This window comes from Equus quagga, chromosome 17, assembly GCF_021613505.1.
Source record: "Equus quagga isolate Etosha38 chromosome 17, UCLA_HA_Equagga_1.0, whole genome shotgun sequence".
Classification (NCBI taxonomy): Eukaryota; Metazoa; Chordata; class Mammalia; order Perissodactyla; family Equidae; genus Equus; species Equus quagga.
In genome coordinates this window covers 33,049,609-33,068,412 of record NC_060283.1, presented here as the reverse complement: position 1 = coordinate 33,068,412, position 18,804 = coordinate 33,049,609, and the positions used below count along the sequence as shown (strand labels likewise).

The following is an 18,804-nucleotide window of genomic DNA, read 5'->3' as shown; positions in this document are numbered from 1 at the left end:
AGAGGGCATCCTTGTCTTGTCCCCAGTCTTAAGGGTTAAGCATTCCCTTTTTTGCCAGTAAGTATGATGTCAGCTGTAGCTTTCTTGTAGCCGCCCTTTAGCAGGTTAAGGAAGTTATCTTCTATGTAGGGGTTTGGTTAGCAATGGATGTTGGGTTTTGTCAAATGCTTTTCATGTGTCTACGAAGACGATAAAACGATTTTCTCTTATTAGTTTACTATAGTGAATTACACTGATTATCTTTCAAAGCAACCTCGTGTTCCCAGGATAAACTCAACTTGGTCATGAGGTTTTATCCTTTTTACATGTTATTAGATTCAATCTGGTAAAATGTTATTGAGGATACTTGTTTCTATGTTAAAGAATATTGGTCCATAGTTTTATTTTCTTATAATGTCTTTGTCTGGTTTTGCTATCAGGGTAATGCTGACCACGTGTGGCTGGGGGCTGCCGGGGCACTAGGCTGGGAGCAAGGGTTGGTGTGCCCGAGGGCACCTGGAGCTGCTCAGACAGCTGCAGCCAGGTACCGAGGGAAGTAAGTGGGTGCTCCTCTTGTACCTCCCACCCCTCGATGCTCTCTCCCCTCCCCGCCTCACCACTGGGGAGGTGGGTGCTGTCTCTGGAAGGTGCAGGACATGGACCCTGTGACCATTTCCGGCCCCATCAAACAGATCCAATGCGCAAATAAAGCCACAGTGGAGACCGGCGCGTCTGGTGTTGCATAAGGAGCCACGTTTATTTCTTAATTGGACAGAGCCTTAAGTGCACACACACAGGACAGGAGCCTAGAGCCTAACATTCGGGTTTAGGACGTCAGGGAACCAGAGTCATTACGTCAGGATGGCGGTTACGGTGCAGGGGCCGGGGTATGCCACACAACCACGTATGTACAAGCCACAGGGGAACCGGGGGGACGGCTAGCTACAGGAAGCACAGGCTCGGGACAAGCCACAGCCTCTCTCGATCCTGGGGGAAGGCTTGCCCCATCCCAGGGATAAAGGAGGGCGCCTTCCAGAGTCCCATGCCTGGGGAGCTGACGGAGGACCAGCGAGGCAAGCCCGCTCACGCCTGTAACATCAGCGACATTCAGGGACCCTCTCGGTGCCCTTTGCCACACCCACCCCAGAGGTGCCGAGGGGGGATCAGGATTGACGAGGAGACCACCTCCCTGCAGTCACCCTGGGTGGGGGTGTGCGTGGGTGCATGTGCGCCTGTGCGTGTCTGGTTGATGAGTGAAACGTTGGCATCTTACGAGTGATTCCTCAGAGTGGGGAGGCCTTGGACCTTACAAGCATGTCAACACTCACGCCTGCACACCAGCTGGGTCACGCTGGAGCCCAGTGCCAGGTGGTCTGGAGCCCAGCATCCCCCTCCCTTGGGCCACAGCGGAAGGAGCTCACCCTCCCCTGGAGGGGACAGAGAGCCCTCCCCAGGCGAGGACAGCCATCCCTCAGACCAAAATGAGGCTGCAGCCTGAGCGGCATCAAGCATTAAACCAAAAACCGTCTGAGAGAGAAGGCTTTCTAGATCTTTCTCTCCTTCCCTACTTAGCAGGAAATGGTAACCACAGCCAGATTTCACTTTCCTCTCTGTACCGCACAACGTGAGGACTCTCAGTGGCCCTCCAGATCAGCCTCTCATGTCACAGAGGTGGAAACCAAGTCCCAGTTTGTTAACTTGTCCCCGGCTAATAGGACACGTGGGTAGTTTTGGGCATGAAGATTTCCTGACTCATAGATGGAGTTCTCTCCTCAACAATTCCGGGTTTCTGAACTCTGACCCAGGACCTCTCACTGGAGCAGGTCTGAGAGGAGGAAGTGACAACGGGGACGGGGCCATCAGGTGGCCCACACCTGGCTCCTAGTCAATGCCAAGATGGTACCGGTCAAAATGCAACGGTCCCTGGGGCACCTCCATGGCTGTGGAGGCTCCTGAATTTGGGGGCAATTCCCTCACGTGGGTCCCCTCCCTCAGCCCTGCCCCACACAGCAGGTGCTCTACAGGTTGGCTATCCCCAGACACCTGCGCCCTGGGTGGGAGGGCCACAGACCCTTCTGGGCCACAGCTTCAGGCTGGCTGACCTGAGTGGGCCGGGCCCGGGCCCTGCATCCCCAGTCTCCCTGCAGCAAGGCGAGGCTCTCGGGGGACCCGACTCGTCTTAGAACAACTCACCCCATCCCTGTTTCTCCTCCTTACCCTCAAGGTCGTCCTAAAAGCCAGAATAAGTGCTTGTTCCACACTGTCTGTCACCTCTGCTCTCTGCGTCTCAGTCCGCTACCTCTGGGAGCTTCTGAGGGGGCTGTAGGCCTCCTGGTTTCTGGACAATGTTCGATTTCAGTCCAGGGTGGGAACCCCCATCTGAGGAGCTCCACAGAGAGCTGCTGAGTCCTGCACTGCAGAGACGCGGTTTCTCAGGACCTGACCCTCACTGACGGAGCCACTCCATCAGCAGCACCTTCCAGGTCCTGGGGATGAGGCAGCAGTGGGTGAAGCCACCGCCACGCTGCCCCCGAGCCAGGGATGAAAAGGCGCGCTCAGTCGCAACTCCCAACCTGGCTTGAGCCCATCATCCTACATCCCACGTGTGAGGCAAAGCTTAAGGCGCCTGACTGACTTTCCCAAAGGAAAACTTCAAACCGGAACCTTCTCCCTTCGTATGGGGGCCAACACCGCACGTCCCTGGGGGAGAGATACTGCAGGCACTTCTGGTCTCAGTGCACAGAACTGGGAAGATGTCCATGTGTCATGTCAGCGCCAGGAGGGGACAGCCTGGAATAAAGGGGAGTCTCAGGACCACAGACACCTGACTGTCTCGGGGTCACCCAAACCAAGTGGAAAGGGGAGGTGTCAGTGAGCGAGGCCCAGCAAGGATGGCAAAGTGGTGGAAAGCACCAGAGAATGGCGTGGAGCAAGCAAGGCTGGGCATGCACCCGGTCCTGGACCGCCTGGACCCCGAATGAACCTGCTCTTGGTGGGCCATGCTGAGCTCAGGGGTACTGTGGTGTGTTTGCTGTTTTTCCTGGAGCTAAAAAGAGGCCAAATGTGCCTTGGGGCATGGGAACGGGTCCCTGAAGACCCCCAGGCCTGTGGTTTCTCTGATGGGTTTGTGACCTGGGCAACACACGATTAGATTCTCAGCCTGGGGCTGACTCCTATCCTGTCCTGGGCAACCCTCAGACATGGGGTCTGCAAAGGGCACAAATTAGATACTGTAACAAGATTGGAACAAGACAAGGGCAACCAACCGCGTCAGATGCAGAAAGGGAAAGCCGCTTGATGACAGATGACCCTGACGCTGGCCACGCTCACCTGACCCCTTGGAATCTTCTCACTGGGACTCAGAAACTCTCTTCTCTGGAGACAGACAGGAAGTCACAGAGTGTCTTCCCAGGAGCGACCTCGAGCTCACCCCATTTCTCATGGCAGCTGGAAAAGCTGCACCACAAGCCCCTCGCTGGCTGGACCATCACCCCGGACCGCCTCTAAATGCAGCTGCCCGCACCCGCCAGCCTGGACACATGATACAACCCAGCGGGATCCTGACCCCTCTCTCTCCTGGTCCCCGCCAGGACGGTCCCTCACAGCCCAGGCGCCCGTCGGCCTCATGTCTCACAGGCTTCCAGGGAGAAGCTGCTGGCACTGTGCGTGGAGTCGCACCTCACGGGGCTGCTGACCGGGTGAGATGTGGATTCAACCTCCCGCGAGAAGTAACACACGCCACCTTCTGTGCTGCTCAGACTTCAGGCATCGGATCCCCCCAGCACGCACACTCCCCGCACAAGGGCCTGCCCCACATACGGCTGGGGAGGAGCCCAGCCTGTCCAGACACCTCCTCACTGGTCTTCCGAGGCGGCTGCCCCACCCTGTCTGTCCTCAGAGGCTTGGGAGAGGCATGTGGGGACCAACGGGGGGGCAGAGTCCGTCTGAATCCTAAGGGTCTATGTGAAGGCATTAGAAATAAATACTTATAAATAGAGCACAGTCTGAGAGTTAATTTCTGAGTGGACTCTTTCAATGTCACTAACTAATGTATATTAATTATAAGTCTGTCTATGCTTAAAAAAATATGAGAACGCAGCGACGCCCCTGTGACTTGTGCCCTCTGACCTTGCCAGCGTCTCCCAGCTCTCCCCCCAGGGCATGTTCTGAAAGAAGAAACGACAAGAAACCGGCCTCTGCGGGAGCATGACAGGTCATGTGCTGCAGGTCCCCTGGCCAGAGTGGGGCTCGCTGGGCCCAGCTGCGTCCCCAGGAGGAGGGGCTCGCTGGCTGGCTGGTGGAGGCAGGGCCGGGCGGCTGTTGACAGTTGACACGACGGATGGAGACGAGGACTGGGGAGCGGGGCTGGGCCTGCTGGCTGTCGGGAGGGCTCTGGCTCAGACCCTCATCTGGGCAGACCTCCTTCGGGAGAGCTTGGAGCTGTGGGAGGACCGGGGGAAGCAGTGGTCAGGGGAAGCGGCAGGGGCGGGATGCCGGCAGAAGGGGCCCCATGGCAGGCCTCCATGCTGCTCGACGGCCCGTGCCCCTCTGGTTCCCTCAGCACCGGGAGAGACTTAATCTCTGCTCCCTGTCAGTGTGACCTTGGAGGAGCAGCCCACCCTCCTCCTGTAACTCACTGCCGTGGGAGGGGCCTGGCGAGTCCCCTGCCTGACTGTGCGGAGTATTTTCCCTCCATGAAGGCCCACCCCGGGCAGAACGTAAATTTTGAAAATCTCAGGGATTTATATACTTCACGAGTTGCAATGGCACCAAAACGAGGCTTAATGTTCTCAAGGAGGTCCTCCCAACCCAAAGGAGCTAGAAGAGCCCTCCGGTCCTCCGAGGAGGAGGGACACCCATCCAGGAGGCAGCCCGTACCGGATGGTCCCGGCCAGGAGTGGGTTGAAAGCGTACAGCCAGTCGTGCATGTCCTTGTCGCTGTTCGCCTGCAGCAGGATGCCACGGTGCTCCGTGCACACCGCGAACGTGTTGGGCGTCTGCAAAGGGAGGCCCCACTGTGAGGAGGCGCGAGACCTCTCTTGGGTCAGGACGCAGTGGTCACCACTCCCCTGGGGCCCAGGCGGGTAGGTGGGGAAGGGGCGCCACTGGGGAAATCTCACGGATGAGGAAGCAGGAAAGAAGACCCACAGGAGAGGGCAGAGCTGAAAAGGCTGTGGCTTCCTTCTGGAAGGCTCTGCAGTCAGGGCACCCTTTTCCATCTCATGCCCCAGGGCTACCCTGCCACTGCTCTGCGTCCCCATGGGATGAGTCCACCCCTCACTGGCCCAGGTTCCTTCCCCTAGGACCCGGGCTCAGCTGCTGGACCAGACGTGTCCATCGGGCCCCATGAATCCCCGTATTTTCTCTCAAGCTTGAGCCCTTGGCGAGCCCTCACTTGCACCCCACCCCCACCAAAGGGAGTCAGAAATCATCCAGTGGGCACAGTAGCTGCCAGCAGGAAGGAGTCAGGGCCCCTGGCACACACATCCGGGGCGACTGCTTGCTCAGACAGGAGCAAGGACAAAGCCAGGGGGACAGGGGGCCAGATTCCTGGGGCCACTGCATGGCAGGCCCTACGGCACTCAGCACCACCCACCCTGGCCATCCCCAGGAGGAGGGGACTGGGTCATCGGCCATCAAATGGGAAAGAGTTCATGCTTTCCCGGCCCACGAACCAGGGCCCATCACCATCCGCTGTCACCAGGACTCTGAGTTCCATGGGCAGACAGAGAGACCCCAAGACATGAGAGGCAGAGGGACAGTGAGGCTGCCCCATGTCCCCAGGAGAGACAGAACTGGATGGCCTCAGTCTGGCAGTGGGCAGACACAGGGCCTGCAGAGGAGGACGAGGCCAGTCTCCCACCCTCCCTCCCTGGGCCCCGGCCAGCCCAGGACCCGCCCTTCCCGTCTCCATGGCCGCACCTTGAGCATGGCCTGCTGGTCCTCGCTGTACTCCACCTGGGCGGTGGAGAGGTTGAGCACAAACCTCTCCACGGCGTCCTTGTCACTGTTGTACATGTAGGCATACGGCCGCCGCACCACCACGAAGCGTTTGGCCCAGCCGGCCGTGTGCGGCTCCAGGAAATGCAGGTACCCCTTCTTGGAGACGATCGGGCTGTGGGGCGAGGACATCTGCTCACTCGGGCCCTCCTGGCAGTCAGTGGCGGGGCCGAACGCGGGGGCCACCATGCACCACTGAGCCAGGCCCTCGGCAGTGGTGGTCACAGCACAGGTCAGAAAGTGGGCCTTCAAGGGGAATAGCCGGGGCTGGGGCCCTGAAGGTGCCTGGTAGAAACCCAAGCCAGGGGGCAGGGACCAGAACCACCAACCCACCCCTGGGCCTCAGTTTCCCCAGCTATAAAATGGAGAAACTTAAAAAAAGCTGAAGCTGCTCCTGACCTGTCACACTGTGCCCCATGACCACAAGCCATCAGTTATGGGGGGTCTCAGGGCAGCAAGGGCCAAGCAAGCATTTTGCATAGCGGCCAAGCCGGTAACTTGCAAATGCGTTAAAACCATCTTTCTGCAGAGCTGCCCAGTGGCCCCTGGCCCTGGACCTGGGCTCTGACCACCTTCCTGCCTGTTACTGTCTGCTCATTCTCCACCCTGCCTCAGGTCAGGGGTGGCCTACCCGACCCCCTAGTACAGGGCTGTCCCCTGCCCTAGGCCAGGGGCAGCCTGCCTACCCTCTTGGGGACAGAGCTGGCTGTGCAGCACTTTAGAAAGGCCTCTGTTTGGGGCAGGGCTCCCACGCACCTGACCCGGATCTCCTGGATGTCAGGAACCAGCAGGCGCTGGGGCTCCTTGTCCGCCTCTGACACCGGAGAAGGGGAGGGGGGCTTCTTGGAATCCGCCTCTGGCACAGGCTCAGGCTCCGGGCTGGCTGGCCGGGAGCAGGGCTGGGGGGTCCTGGGAAAGCAGAGCGAGGCCCTTGCATGCCTGCCAGCAGGCTCCTCGCTGGGCCTGGGAACCATCTCCACCGGGGCTTCCCCCACGGTCAGCATCGCCCTCTCAGAGCTGCCATGGGGCACCTTTCGGGGCCTGCCCAGCTGTGCCCACAGATGGAGCTCTGGGCCCACCCACTTGATTCCAGGATTGTGCTGGGCACAGGAGGTAGGGGCCTGGCTGTGCAGGATTCGACACCCTTCTCCCGTGGTGCTTTCTGCCTCCCCCGCTCCACCCCCAGGAAAAGAGACTCCAGCATCTCTTCATCTCCAAAACTGAGCTGAAGTTGACATACTGTTCTCAGGGCCTGTTTGTGCACTGGGAGCTGCTGGCCTATAGGCACCTGCCAGGCCTGGAGTGGCCAACCTGGTGGCCAAGGAGGCCTGTCTCAGGATGGGGCCCAGAGGGTTCCATACCTTTTCTTTTTTTTTTTCCTGAGGAAGATTGACCCTGAGCTAACATCTGTGCCAATCTTTCTGTTTTGTACATGGGATGCCTCCATAGTATGGCTGATGAGTGGAGTACGTCAGGGCCTAGGATCCAAACCTAAGACCCCAGGCCACCCAAGCAGAGGACACGGAACTTTAACCACTCAGCCACGGGGCCGGCCTCTTTCTTTCTTTTTAAGAACAAGACTTGGAAGCCCTGAGGCGTTTTAAAACCTGACAGATCAGAAGTTCGCGGTGTTAGCAAAGTTGGGGGTCCCTTCCCACACTCTGCTCACAGATGTCAGAGGGTCCTTCTTAACAGTAGGGAGCCTAACGCTTCCCTAAGAACTGTTTTGTCGCCTTTTCTCCCCACTAAGCATTTTATGAGCACTGCCCTGTGAAAAGGGTTTTCTGTTTTGTGTCGTTTTGACCTGTTCCTGGTTTTAGTCACGACTGCATTTTAAATTTATGCTTCAGCAGAAAAGGATCTCCTACAGGAGAGGAGACACAGGCAGGGCCCCGGGGCGGAGGATCAGAGGCGGGGAAGTGGGCGTGGCCCAGGGGCGGAGCTGTGGAGATTGGAGGCGGGGCTGTGGGCGTGGGGGGCTCGGAGCGGGGCTGTGGGCGGGGCCGTGGCAGATGATTGGAGGCGAGGCTGTGGGCGGGGCCTCGGGGACCACGCCGCCAGGCAGACCGGCAGACCCCCATTCCGCCCTGACCTGGAAGTGTGCGGCCGGCCGGACATCCTCGGCCACGAGTGCCCTGCCTTCTCTGTGCTCTGTGCCTAAGTCAGTGTCATCGGTTGCTTCCCCGGGAGCCTGGAGCTCACTCACCTTAGGTCAGCCGCTCCATACCGCCCTTCGACCAGAGAGGGGCAGGTGGAGGAGGGGGTGAGTGTGGCCGCCCCCAGAGGGGACATGGACGGGTCCCGCAGCAAGGTGACAGACATCTCAGAGAGCTGCAGAGGAGAGAGAGCCTTTGTGGAGGGACACGGGGAGGGTCTCCAGGCCCTCCGTGGGGGGGTCACCCCTGCATGGCTGATCCCTGCACCTTCACTCCAAATTTACCTCCCGTTTAGGGCACCCCCCATCCAAACTGCAGGCCAGACTCTCCTCCCTGTCTCCCCAGGACCCTCTCCCAGCCCCTCCATGCCCCCATCCTGCCCCTCCCAGGGCTGCAGGCTCTGCCTTGCCTCAGGAGGGATTCATGGCCACTGGGCTCCAAAGAGCGAGTGAGGACCACTGGGTGGGATCCAGGATGGTGTAGCCTGAGCCCAGACTCTAGGATGTGCAGCCTGAGAGCTGTGGTGAGAGGCCAAGCCAGGCAGGGGGGAGAGGCCAGTGCAGAGGATGAAGGCTGGTCTTGGGGGTAGCTGGGGGGCCGAATGAGACTGCAACAGGTGGGAGTGCCACCAGGGGAGGCTGAGCCCTGAGCTGTGGTGGCGGCTCTGAGCCGGACTCGGCACCCACCTTGCTCTCACTGGCGCTGATGCAGACGTGGCTGTGGGTGTACTCTCTGTTGAATGTGTGCGTGAGGAGGCGTAAGCACTGTAGGGAGAACAAACGCCCGTCAGGAGCCTCCCAGGAGCCAGCTCTGCCCTGGGCAGGGCCCTCCGACACGAGCGACTGGCTGAGGGGCCTGGGCACTGCAGGTCAAGGTCGGCAGTGCCTCCACCTTTCCAAGGTGATGGGGCCGTTCGGGGAAGCCTCCCAGGGCAGAACTGGGGCCTGGGTGAAGCCAGGGTAGGGGCAGCATCACCCCCAGAGCTGGAGACCTGCCCAGGGGCCCACCCAGCAGCAAAAAGGGCAGCTCTGGATGGAGGTGATGAGCTCTCCATCAGAGCAGGTATTCAAGAGAGAGCAGGTCACTGCTTGGGGGAGGAGGCTGTAAAAGGCCCCCAAATTCCAATGCGGGTAGGGCGGGGGTGGTGGGCAAGGGGACTCTATGAACCCCTCATTCTCCCAGATCCCAGGACAGGAGCCAGCCACAGATCAGGCTGGGTCACCGGAGCCCTGGAGGAGCTGGGGTCATGGCCACGCTGCTTGCCCACCTGCCTGCCCTACCTTGACAGCCAGCTCCCGCTGCCTCTCGTTGGGAGCCTCCAGGGGTGATGGCCGGCCCTCAGCCGAGAGCGGGGAGGAGGCGCAGGACGAGCTGTGGGACTCAGAGTCCTCACTGGAGATGGGGGACAGCACCTCGGGCCCGGGCCGCTGGGTGGCCTCCAGCTTCTCCCGCAGCAGCAGGTAGTGTCTGGTTTTCTCGACCTGCCACAGGAGTGAGAGTGCGGCCTCACCTGCTGCCTCCATGCAGGGCAGGAGAGGGGCCTGGGTGGCCGCACTGGGCCCCTGGGGCCCCTGGTCAGGCCCCGGGAGAGCCTGCCTCTCTCCCAGGCTGTGGCGTGTGGAATGGAGCCACACTGAGTCCTGCAGCCGCTCTTCACTGTGGCCAACACGCTGCCCCCTCCATCCCTGGCCTCGCGGCCCAGTGTGTGTGCCCACGGTGAGCAGATGGACATGTGCATTCCCAACACCAGCTTCCTGGGGGGGTGCTGTGGGCTCCGAAGCCTTGGGGAGGGCCCAGAGGGTGGGCACGGGCCTCCACTGAACCTTGCCACATGCACCCCTCTGCCCAGGCAGTCAGCACTCGGCTGCTGGACACTGACCAAGCGACTGAAGGGCCTTGCCCACCCCAACTTTCTTCCCAGGTTTCTTTCTCACCCATCTACGCGCCTAACAGTCTTCTCCGGTTAGGTCAAGAATAAACCTTCGGCTCTAAGCCAGTCATTTTTGTCGAGTACCGCAAACCCCGCCGTGATGAGCAGTTTGAGTGTCAGGAGTTCCACCCTGGGGTGGCCTGGGACTCCCAACCGTGGTCCCCTGGCGGGGTGGCACAGGCTCACCTCCTGCAGGAGACTCAGCTTCTCCAGCTCCCACTGGTGGTCCAGGATGAGGCTGTCACTGCGGGGCCTCCAGCCCGCCAGGTTTTCCTCGCCCCGGACATAGGCCACAGACGTATCCAGCACTCGCCGGCGCCGCCGTTGCATCCCTGGAAAGGGGATGCTGGTCTGACCACATCCCTCCCCATGGGTGTCGGGAGGGAGCTCATCCACCCAAGGGAGACTGGCCCCCTGGGGAGGCTCCCCTGCCCCTGCCCCTGCCCCTCACCCTTGGTCCACCCTGGGCCCCACAGAGCCACGCTGGGTCTCGCCCACAGGAAGTTATCCAGCACTGTGTCCCATGAAAGGTCACTGCTGCCACCTTCTGGCTGTCCCCCTACACGGCCTCTCCCTTTGCTGGGCCTCGCACCTCACTGTCCTCCAATCTCTCAGAACAACTCTGGAGGTCGCAAGGTGAGCACCTGCATCTCGCAGGTGAGGGCCCCCAAAGGGCAGATTAGCTGAGGTCGCCTGACTCCCTGACTCCCAACAAAGTGCCCCTCCCATCCCCATCAGCCAGAGAGAGCAGGGCGCACGCCTACCTGGGCTGCCCGCATCGGCCACGTGGCACAGGCTGAGCTCGTACACGCCCGTCACACGGTTGCTGCGGGGAGCAGAGGGGGACCCATCGTCACCAGGCACAGTGATGCCCCGAGACCAACTCTCACCACCATCAAGTACACATTGGGCTCGAGTCCCACCGCATGCCCATGCCGTGGTGGGCATGGGGTGGCTGGGGTGTCAGCGTCCCCGCGCTGCAGTCCCTGTACAGACGGTCCCCATTCCAGACCCCCTTTTCCCCATGACCACTGATTCTGCCGAGGGCACCACACCAACCCTCTCACGGAGGTGAGCCCTGCTGGCCGGGGCCGCCCACCCTCACCAGGGAACCTCCCGGAAGGCTGGGTCATGGCCAGCCCAAGGCCACAGTCCTGACCCCCACACTCCTTCCTCTCACCGTGCCCAGAGTGGCCCGGACACTGGGGTCCATAACACAGAGCGTGTGGGGAGCCTCACCAAAGCTGACCACAGGTGGCCCACACCCTTGGCGGTCTCTGCTGCTGGGGCAGGGACCCTCCTCACTGCCTTGACAATCTGTCCTTCCTCCCAACCCCCCAAGATGCAGGGCATGGTCCTGGTGTCTGATGTCTGACCCCTCAGGTGACGCCAGCCTTCATCCAGAGCTCCCCCTTCCCATCCTAGCCACCCACACGTATCCAGTTCTACTGTGTGCGTGCAGGCCGTCCCGAGAGCACAGATGCCGGAGGTTCCCGGAGAGGAAGGTCACCCAGCAGGGGGTGCAGTGCGGCCCTAAGACCACCCACAGGGGGTCCCAGGGCAGATAGCCAGGCGCTCCCCGCTGCACCCTCCAGGCAGGCCCGGGCTTTCTCATGGCCCCTCAACATGCCATCAGTGTCCCTGGATGTGCCCTGTGACTTCCAATGACCCCAGCATCAGAGGTGAGTGAGAGGGAGCCAAGAGGCCAGCAAGTTCAGCTTCTCCTCTGGGCCAGACTGCGCTGGAGCGTGTCACGCGAGCGTCAGACCGCTGGGGTACCCCCAGGGCCACGCCCTGTGCAGAGCCTGGTCTGTCCTCACCGGGACCAGGGCACCAGACAAGGCAGGTCCCTCTGCCCCCTCGGCGGGCTTACCTCTCTGAGGCCCGCAGGCTCCCACTGCCGAACAGGTTGCGGATGGAGCGCGAGGCCGGCAGCTTGGCGTCGCGGGAGTAGAAGACCATGCAGAAGTCTTTGGTGATGACGGCCGGCTGGGTGCAGTTCTCCATCTGCAGCGGGTGGGGCAGAGGCAGGGGCTCAGGCACAAGGACACCCCCAGACTGCCCTGGCCCCAGGTCCCCTTCTATCCTCCGGGTCCCCCAGCACAGCCCCTGATCCAGGCGGGAGAAAGTCTCTGTTCTCTGCTTGAGCCAACTCCTGCGGGAGAGAGGCAGCCAGGGCCCTGCCTCCCTGGGGCTGCCAGAGGGCCGGGTGTCCATGCAGGGGGCCCCGAGGGTCCCAGACACGGGCCTCACCCTCTTGGGCCTCAGCCGCCTCACCATAAAATCAGGTGACGCGCTTCCAGAAATGTGTGTGAGGATCAAACCCGATCCTGTCTGTGCCCCCACGTTTTAACTCTAAAATGCCACAGAAAATGACCATGGTGGTCTCCGTGCTGTCTTAAACAGCTGGGTCTTTCGTTTCCTGAGCTCATGGTAACTGCTGACAAAGCTGATGTGTGCCGAGGACTTGTCCGGGCAGAGCTCTCCCTGCCAGCATTTTCTCAGCCCGAGAAAACCACCATCCCGCGAGGTGGTCCCCATGTTATAGCCAGCCGGAGTGATCAGGCTCTGAGGGGAGGTGGATGCCTTTGCCTCCACCATCCTGTTGGCTACCAACCCCAAATCTCCTAATTCCTCACTACTGTGCCCAGCTAGAAAGGACCACACTCCCAGCCTCCTCCTGTGCTTTTCGAAGGGAGGTCACAGCCTGAGACCCTGGGAATGAAGTTGGGGAGGCTTCTGTTTTTGTGCTGCCTGGAACATAGATGCAATGTCTGGTAGTACCACAGCCATTTTGCAACCCCAAGGACAAATGTCCACACTAAAGATAGTAGGATGGGTTAACTGTGAGCATTGCCATTGAAAGTACACGGATTTAACAATGACTTGAGAAGTCTTTTGAGAAGATACAGGGTGGTCTGGGGTTGTCCAGGGCTAACAAGCGCCCTCATTGCCCCTTGGCAGGCAGCTCAGGCTTGGGGGATGGGTGATTTTGGTGGAGTGCCCTGGGCAGAGGTTTCTTGCCTCGATGTAAGCAGAGAGGGTCATGTAGATTTTCTCTCGATAGGGGGTGACCCGGTTCAGCAGGAGGGAGTTGTGCATGGAGCTGTCCCACGCAGCCTCAAACTGGTAAAAGGTCCTGGAAGGAAGCAGAGACGAGGTAAAAGATAACAGGTGCAGGCCATTCTCTGCTGGGATGGGGACATGCAGACGGACAAACACAGACAGACACAGACAGACAGAGACATGTGGGTGACCCACAGGGAGAGCCGCTGGGGCCACAGGTCCAGAAGCCCTGGGGGTGTCCAGGAAGGACAGAACCTCCTTACTCAGGACCGGGCTGGGTGGGGGACTCCAGAGGCCACCATGGGAGTCCCAGAGCTCTCTCAGCTCCACCCTGGATGGATGGGTGAGATGGATGGACAGGATGGGACGTTTTAGCCCACAGCTCACAAGCAGCGGCCCGAATGCGAAGGTGGGGAAGGAGAGGCAGGCAGAGGGGAGAGGAAAGAGGAGGGACAGAGAGGGCAAGAGGAGAGAGGGGAGACGGAAGCAGAGAGGGATGAGAGATGGGGAGAGGGTGGGAAGCGGGGACCTCAGCCTCGGTCTGAGTAAGGAGGGGCCGTGGCCTCTCCCTGGACCTGAAGGGGACCTGCCAGTCTGCCAAACCCTCCACAGCCCGTCTCCCCCACCAACCAACTTGCCCTCAGGAGAGGGGGGCCCTCAGGGGAGGATGCTTGGAGTGGAAACTGGGGTGGCCCATGGCAGCCGGGCTCCGTGGGAAGGCAGCTGTCCACTTAGCACAGAGCAGGCAGTAGTCCCTTCTCTCTGTCCCTGATCTCTGACCAGGAAAGATAATGAGCAGAGTGTGAGCCAGTGGCCCAAAAACCCCTCCCAGGGGGCAGGATATTGGCTCTACCAACAGGTCAGTGGCTTCCACTCCAGAACAGGGCTCTCTGTTACAAGACAGTTGTGTTTTCAACCATCGGACGGCAGAGCTCCTAAACTCTTGCCTTGGGCGGGGCACGTGGTTGGAGGCCCTTCACATTTGAGGTGGAGAATTTGCCTCAATCCACAGGTGGCCACTCTGTGGGCCCTGGGCAGCACGGCTCAGCCCCAGCCTCGCCCAGTTTCCCTCCAAGCATCCTCAGAAAGACACAGTTGAGAAACACGTCAACACAAACAGCCGGGCAGCGGCACACGCCCCGGCACCACCGGGCCCCTTCCGAAGAGCCGGCCCGCCCGGGAGCGTGGAGGGCGCCCGGGGAGCAAAGCCCCGTTGGGCTACGGACAGCGCCACGGCCACCCGTCTCTCCATGGCACAGTCCAGGGGTGCAGGGAGAAGCAGAGGGACGGGGCAGGCTGCTGTCGGACACACGTCACCAGGGACAAAGATCCAGAGGGAGGGACGTGAGGACAGCGGGGTAACCAGAGAGCGGGGAAGACGTCGGAGGAGAAAGGAGATTGAGAAGCGGAAGAGGACAGACCAGCAAGTGCGGAAGAGAAAAGTGAGCTGTACCTAGTGTCATTTCCGAATGAAACGCTAAAGGCGGAGGCAGCCAGGACACACACGTACACACACAGAAGAAATTCACATGTCAGAACAAGCGCCGTCGCCCGGCCGCGGACAAGCGAAGTGAGCGCGCGAGGCCGCGGAGGCTGCTGACCGCGGCTCATGGGTGGAGTGCTGGTGGCCCATGGGGCTCTCGCTGTGGGTGGGGCCCACTCGGGGCTCCTTCCCCCGTATCTGCAGTGACAGCCTTGAGTCTGTCCCCAGCAAGACTTGGCAGACACCCCTGGAGCCATGACCAAAACCTAGAGGGACGCTCTCCATCCCGGGGACCCCAAACACCCCGGATGGGGCCATGCCCGGAGGCAGAGCCGGAGGCCTGCTGCTGCCCGGCTGGGGAAAAATGCCCTCCAGACCCCCTGGCTCCAAATGCCACTTCACAGCCGTGTGACCTCGGGCTGTCAGCAGACATCTCTGTGTCCTGCTTCCTGGACAGACGACAGGCAGTCACTGCCCCTGCCTCACTGAGATGTCCTGTGGGTTAAGTGAGCCAACACGCAAGCTTGCTGAGAACAGGGCCCGGGCGCACACATCAGCATCACTAGCATCATTGCTGGTCCTCGCCTCCAGGAGGCCCTGATGACAACGCACTGGGAAACGGGACCCCTACCCTGGTAGGCTGGCCAGCCCCAAATCCTCCCGCTTGGCCCAAGGACTCGGCTTGTGCTGTCCCCTCTGTCCACCTGCCTCAAAGGTCACTAAAGGACGCTGCTGGCTTCTCTTCCGTTGCCAGTGCTCTGGGTGTGTACCCCAGCCCACCCCCACCCAGCCCCTCGGCCCCTGGGGTCGGGGACCAGCAGGCCTTGCCTGCATCTGCATGCATTCACTTCTCTGTGCCCTCGGGAAAGAACTGGCCCAGCTCAGGGTCCTCCTCAGGCATCAGGAGCTGAGACCCCACCCCATCCTAGGGACCCTCACCCCTGGGGGGGACACACCAAAGAGCCAGCCGTGTCAGGCCAGCATAAACCCCCAGGGCTCACCCAGGGACGGCGCCCAGGACCAGGCAGACTGTGCCAGAACCCGGGCTTGGGGCTGTAAGAAGAAACCCACCCCCACGTGAGGCTGATGGAGGCCCTCGCAGAGGCTCTCGGCTGAGTGCCCTCAGTCAAGTTAGGATGTGGCTTTGCCACAATCGAACTCCAGTGACCTAGAATTGCTCTAAAAACCTGACTCTGGTGGGTCTCATGGGTGGGGTGGTATGGGGTGAGAAGGAGGGAGGGGGCCCTCTTGGGCCCGTGTCCCCAGCCCCATCCCCCAGGGGCCAAGATAGGTAGCTGGACCACAGTCCACCTGGCACGGCCATGATGCTGTCCACAGGCCATTTCCAAACCAAGGGTCAGCCCCCAGCCCCATGCAGCCTCCTGCAGATTGGCCCTCAGCAGGCAGCCAGCCGTGGCTCCACGTGGCCACAGGTGCCTGACCCTGGAGCCCTGGGCGAGGAGAGTCCTCAACGACACTCTCAAGCCCCCTGTAGAGGGAGGTCTCACCCAGACCCCGAGTGAGAATGGGAGCGGCTGACAGTGGGTGTGCTCGGGGTGGGGTGGGGTGGCAGAGTGGAGCCCACCCACCCATGTGGGACCCAGGCAGCCATGTGGGGTGCCCCGAGCTTGCAGGACTCAGTGTGGGAGCCACTGATCGGTGCCCCCTCCATCATATGGCAGGAAATCAAGACCCAAAGAGTCTGAGAGGGAGGCACGGCGCATGCACGATGCGACTGGGGGCCATGGGGACCACGCCAGGACCCTCTCAGCAACTCTCTTGGCATCAGGTCACCCCCGGAATGGAGCCCCCATTCTGCATAGCGCTCCTCACTCTACCCCCACAACATTCAGCCAACCCCTCCGACACAATTACAAGGGGAGACGTGCGGCCCAGTGGGGTCCCTGGACCCGAGGCCTTGGCACCACGAGGGAACTGCTGGCTGTGCAGATTCTCAGGCCCCACCCCAGATCCATTTAGCTAAAAATGCTGGGGTAGGGCGGCCTCGTGAGCAGAGCATCTGAGCTGACTCTGCGGAGTTTCTCCACAGGCTTGGCCACCCCATCATCCTGCGGACCTTCCCATTCTGGGGAAACAGGCCCAGAGTAGGGATGGCCAGGATGGGGCTGCCTGAGCTCTCGCCCTCTCCCGCTCTCCAGCGAGGCTGCCCCAGCCCTGCCCGCTGCTCCTCGTCCTCAGCCCTTCCATCCATGTGCCATGCTCAGGACTCCATTTTAAAGAAAGGGGAGCAGGCCGGCCTGCTCCTCAAGCTCCTGCTTAACACCTCAGCACCCTAAGGATGGCATGGACCCTTCTGCTCCAGGGAGGGTAAAGCCTGGGGAAGAGGCAAAAATGGGGTGGAAGGTTCGAATCAAGTCTCTATGCCACAAACCCCTCCCCTCGCCCCCATGTGTCTCCTGGGAACTCTGTGAGTCTGTGTGTGAGACACTCTAGGGGCATCTTAGTGCAGCCCCTTGGGTAAAATGGGGGTGGTCAGTATCAAAAGACATGCTTTTGCTCAGGAGCTATGCGTGTTAAATCAACGAGGAGTATTTTAAGTGAAATACTAATTAGGCAGTGGTGCTAATAACCACACACTCACATTTATAAAGTTATGTGTGCAAGGCCTCATGCTAAAAGCATTTCATGTAACATCTCATTTAATCTCACAACAACCTCGGATAGGGCTAATATTATTCCCATTCTGAGGGGGAAGGAAAATAAAGTTCCAGAAGGTTCTGCCACTTCTCCACACTCACACAGCCAGCCAAGGGCACAGCCAGGCTGCCCCAGCCCAGTCGGTGCAGCCCCAGGTTCTGCCCTACTCCAGACATCTGGGACGAGCTGCTCCCTCCACCACACCCCCACCCTCTGCTTGTCCCCAGTGCCGACTATCATGATGGTTCCTGCCCCTGGAACCAGCCCCGTGGAGGACACGCAGACCTGAGTCGTGGGGCGCTGAGCCCCCTTCCCTCTCAGTGTCCTGAGCCTCCTCTTGCAGGTCAAGCCCACTGGGGGCCAGTGAGCCCACCTCTGGAATCGGGGGCCTGGGCCCCCGGCTCAGGTGTGGGGTGAGGACTCCCTGAAGTCCAGAGGCTGGTGAAAGAGGCCCCAGTGGAAGGCAAGAATCTGTCCCCCTCCTTTCCTGGTGCCAGGTCCTCCTGGCCACAGGGTCCTGCTTCCACTTTACCCAGAACCTTCCTAAAAGCATGATGTGTTTGCATGTGGGGGTGTCCGGGACCAGCCTGAGCACCCCCATATCACACCGAGCTGGTTGTGGAAATGCAAACTTGGACAAAATATCCACCCCCCCCCCCGCAATCATACTGATGGGCTTGGAAGTTTCCATTCATCAAGGCAGCAGCCCCTAGATGGGGTCCCCTCTAGAGAAGGAAGCCGAGCAGATGGGCTCCCAGCCTAGAGCCTTCTGAGAGCAGGGAGACTGCCTGGGCAGGCTGCAGCCACGTTGGCCAGCCCAGCTCGCCTCCAGGAGCAGCCAGCAGGCCGCCTCCTCCAGCAAGCCCGCCCGACTGCCCGGGAGAAACAGGTCTCTCCTCTGGCCGTGCAGGGCTGTGCCCCCTCGTCAGGTGCAGCCACCACCACTACAGCTTTCCCTTGACAGCAGGACTTTCTCTGCCTTGTCCAGCTGCGTGTCCCCCAGGAGGGCCTACAGCAGTCTTTGCAAAAGATATGCTCACAGAATAGCTGCATATTCGTGCACGCCCTCAGGGACATACCAACAGGAGCCACAGCCTGGCTCGCTGCCCCATGGGGCCTCAGCTACAACTGCCCGGGCACACTCACAGTGACTATCTGTCCTGACCCATTACAGCCATGACCCGACAAGGACTCTGCCCTGGGGCTCCGTCCAGAAGGGGGGGGGGGTCACCATCCCTGACCCCACTCCGTGTCGCTTAAAGGCTCAAACAGTTGTGCTAGAAGGGTTCCTGCTGCTCACTTCATCTTCCAGAACAGCTGACCCAGAGGACCACCGCCAGGGAGCTCTGGCCACAATCCACAGGGACCTGGGAGGTGACGACCTTGACCTTCCACTCAGAACAGACTTGAGCCTCAAGGATAAAGTCTGGATTAGGAACTGTAAGGCTGTCCACACCCAGAGCCTCGCTGACTCCTGCACCTGGCCCCTGCAGGCAGGGGCTGCACTCAGGTCAGGGAGGGAGCTGTGGTCC

The 18,804-nt window shown here is 60.6% G+C and overlaps 1 protein-coding gene across 8 annotated transcripts in view; it reads right to left on the bottom strand.

Moving 5' to 3' along the window:
- Nucleotides 1-710: 710 nt before the first annotated feature.
- KIF1A (kinesin family member 1A) overlaps nucleotides 711-18,804 on the bottom strand; it is a 100,536-nt gene continuing 82,442 nt past the window's right edge. For all 8 annotated transcript variants that reach the window (XM_046644733.1, XM_046644734.1, XM_046644737.1 and 5 more), the window contains 11 exons: nucleotides 13,090-13,204; nucleotides 11,939-12,072; nucleotides 10,830-10,891; nucleotides 10,252-10,397; nucleotides 9,416-9,616; nucleotides 8,822-8,899; nucleotides 8,186-8,310; nucleotides 6,736-6,888; nucleotides 5,902-6,094; nucleotides 4,858-4,976; nucleotides 711-4,419 (listed from right to left, as the gene is read on the bottom strand). In XM_046644733.1, the coding sequence (XP_046500689.1) occupies nucleotides 4,377-4,419; nucleotides 4,858-4,976; nucleotides 5,902-6,094; nucleotides 6,736-6,888; nucleotides 8,186-8,310; nucleotides 8,822-8,899; nucleotides 9,416-9,616; nucleotides 10,252-10,397; nucleotides 10,830-10,891; nucleotides 11,939-12,072; nucleotides 13,090-13,204 (1,369 nt within the window). In that variant the 3' untranslated portion in view covers nucleotides 711-4,376. The remainder of the gene's footprint in view (nucleotides 4,420-4,857; nucleotides 4,977-5,901; nucleotides 6,095-6,735; nucleotides 6,889-8,185; nucleotides 8,311-8,821; nucleotides 8,900-9,415; nucleotides 9,617-10,251; nucleotides 10,398-10,829; nucleotides 10,892-11,938; nucleotides 12,073-13,089; nucleotides 13,205-18,804) is intronic.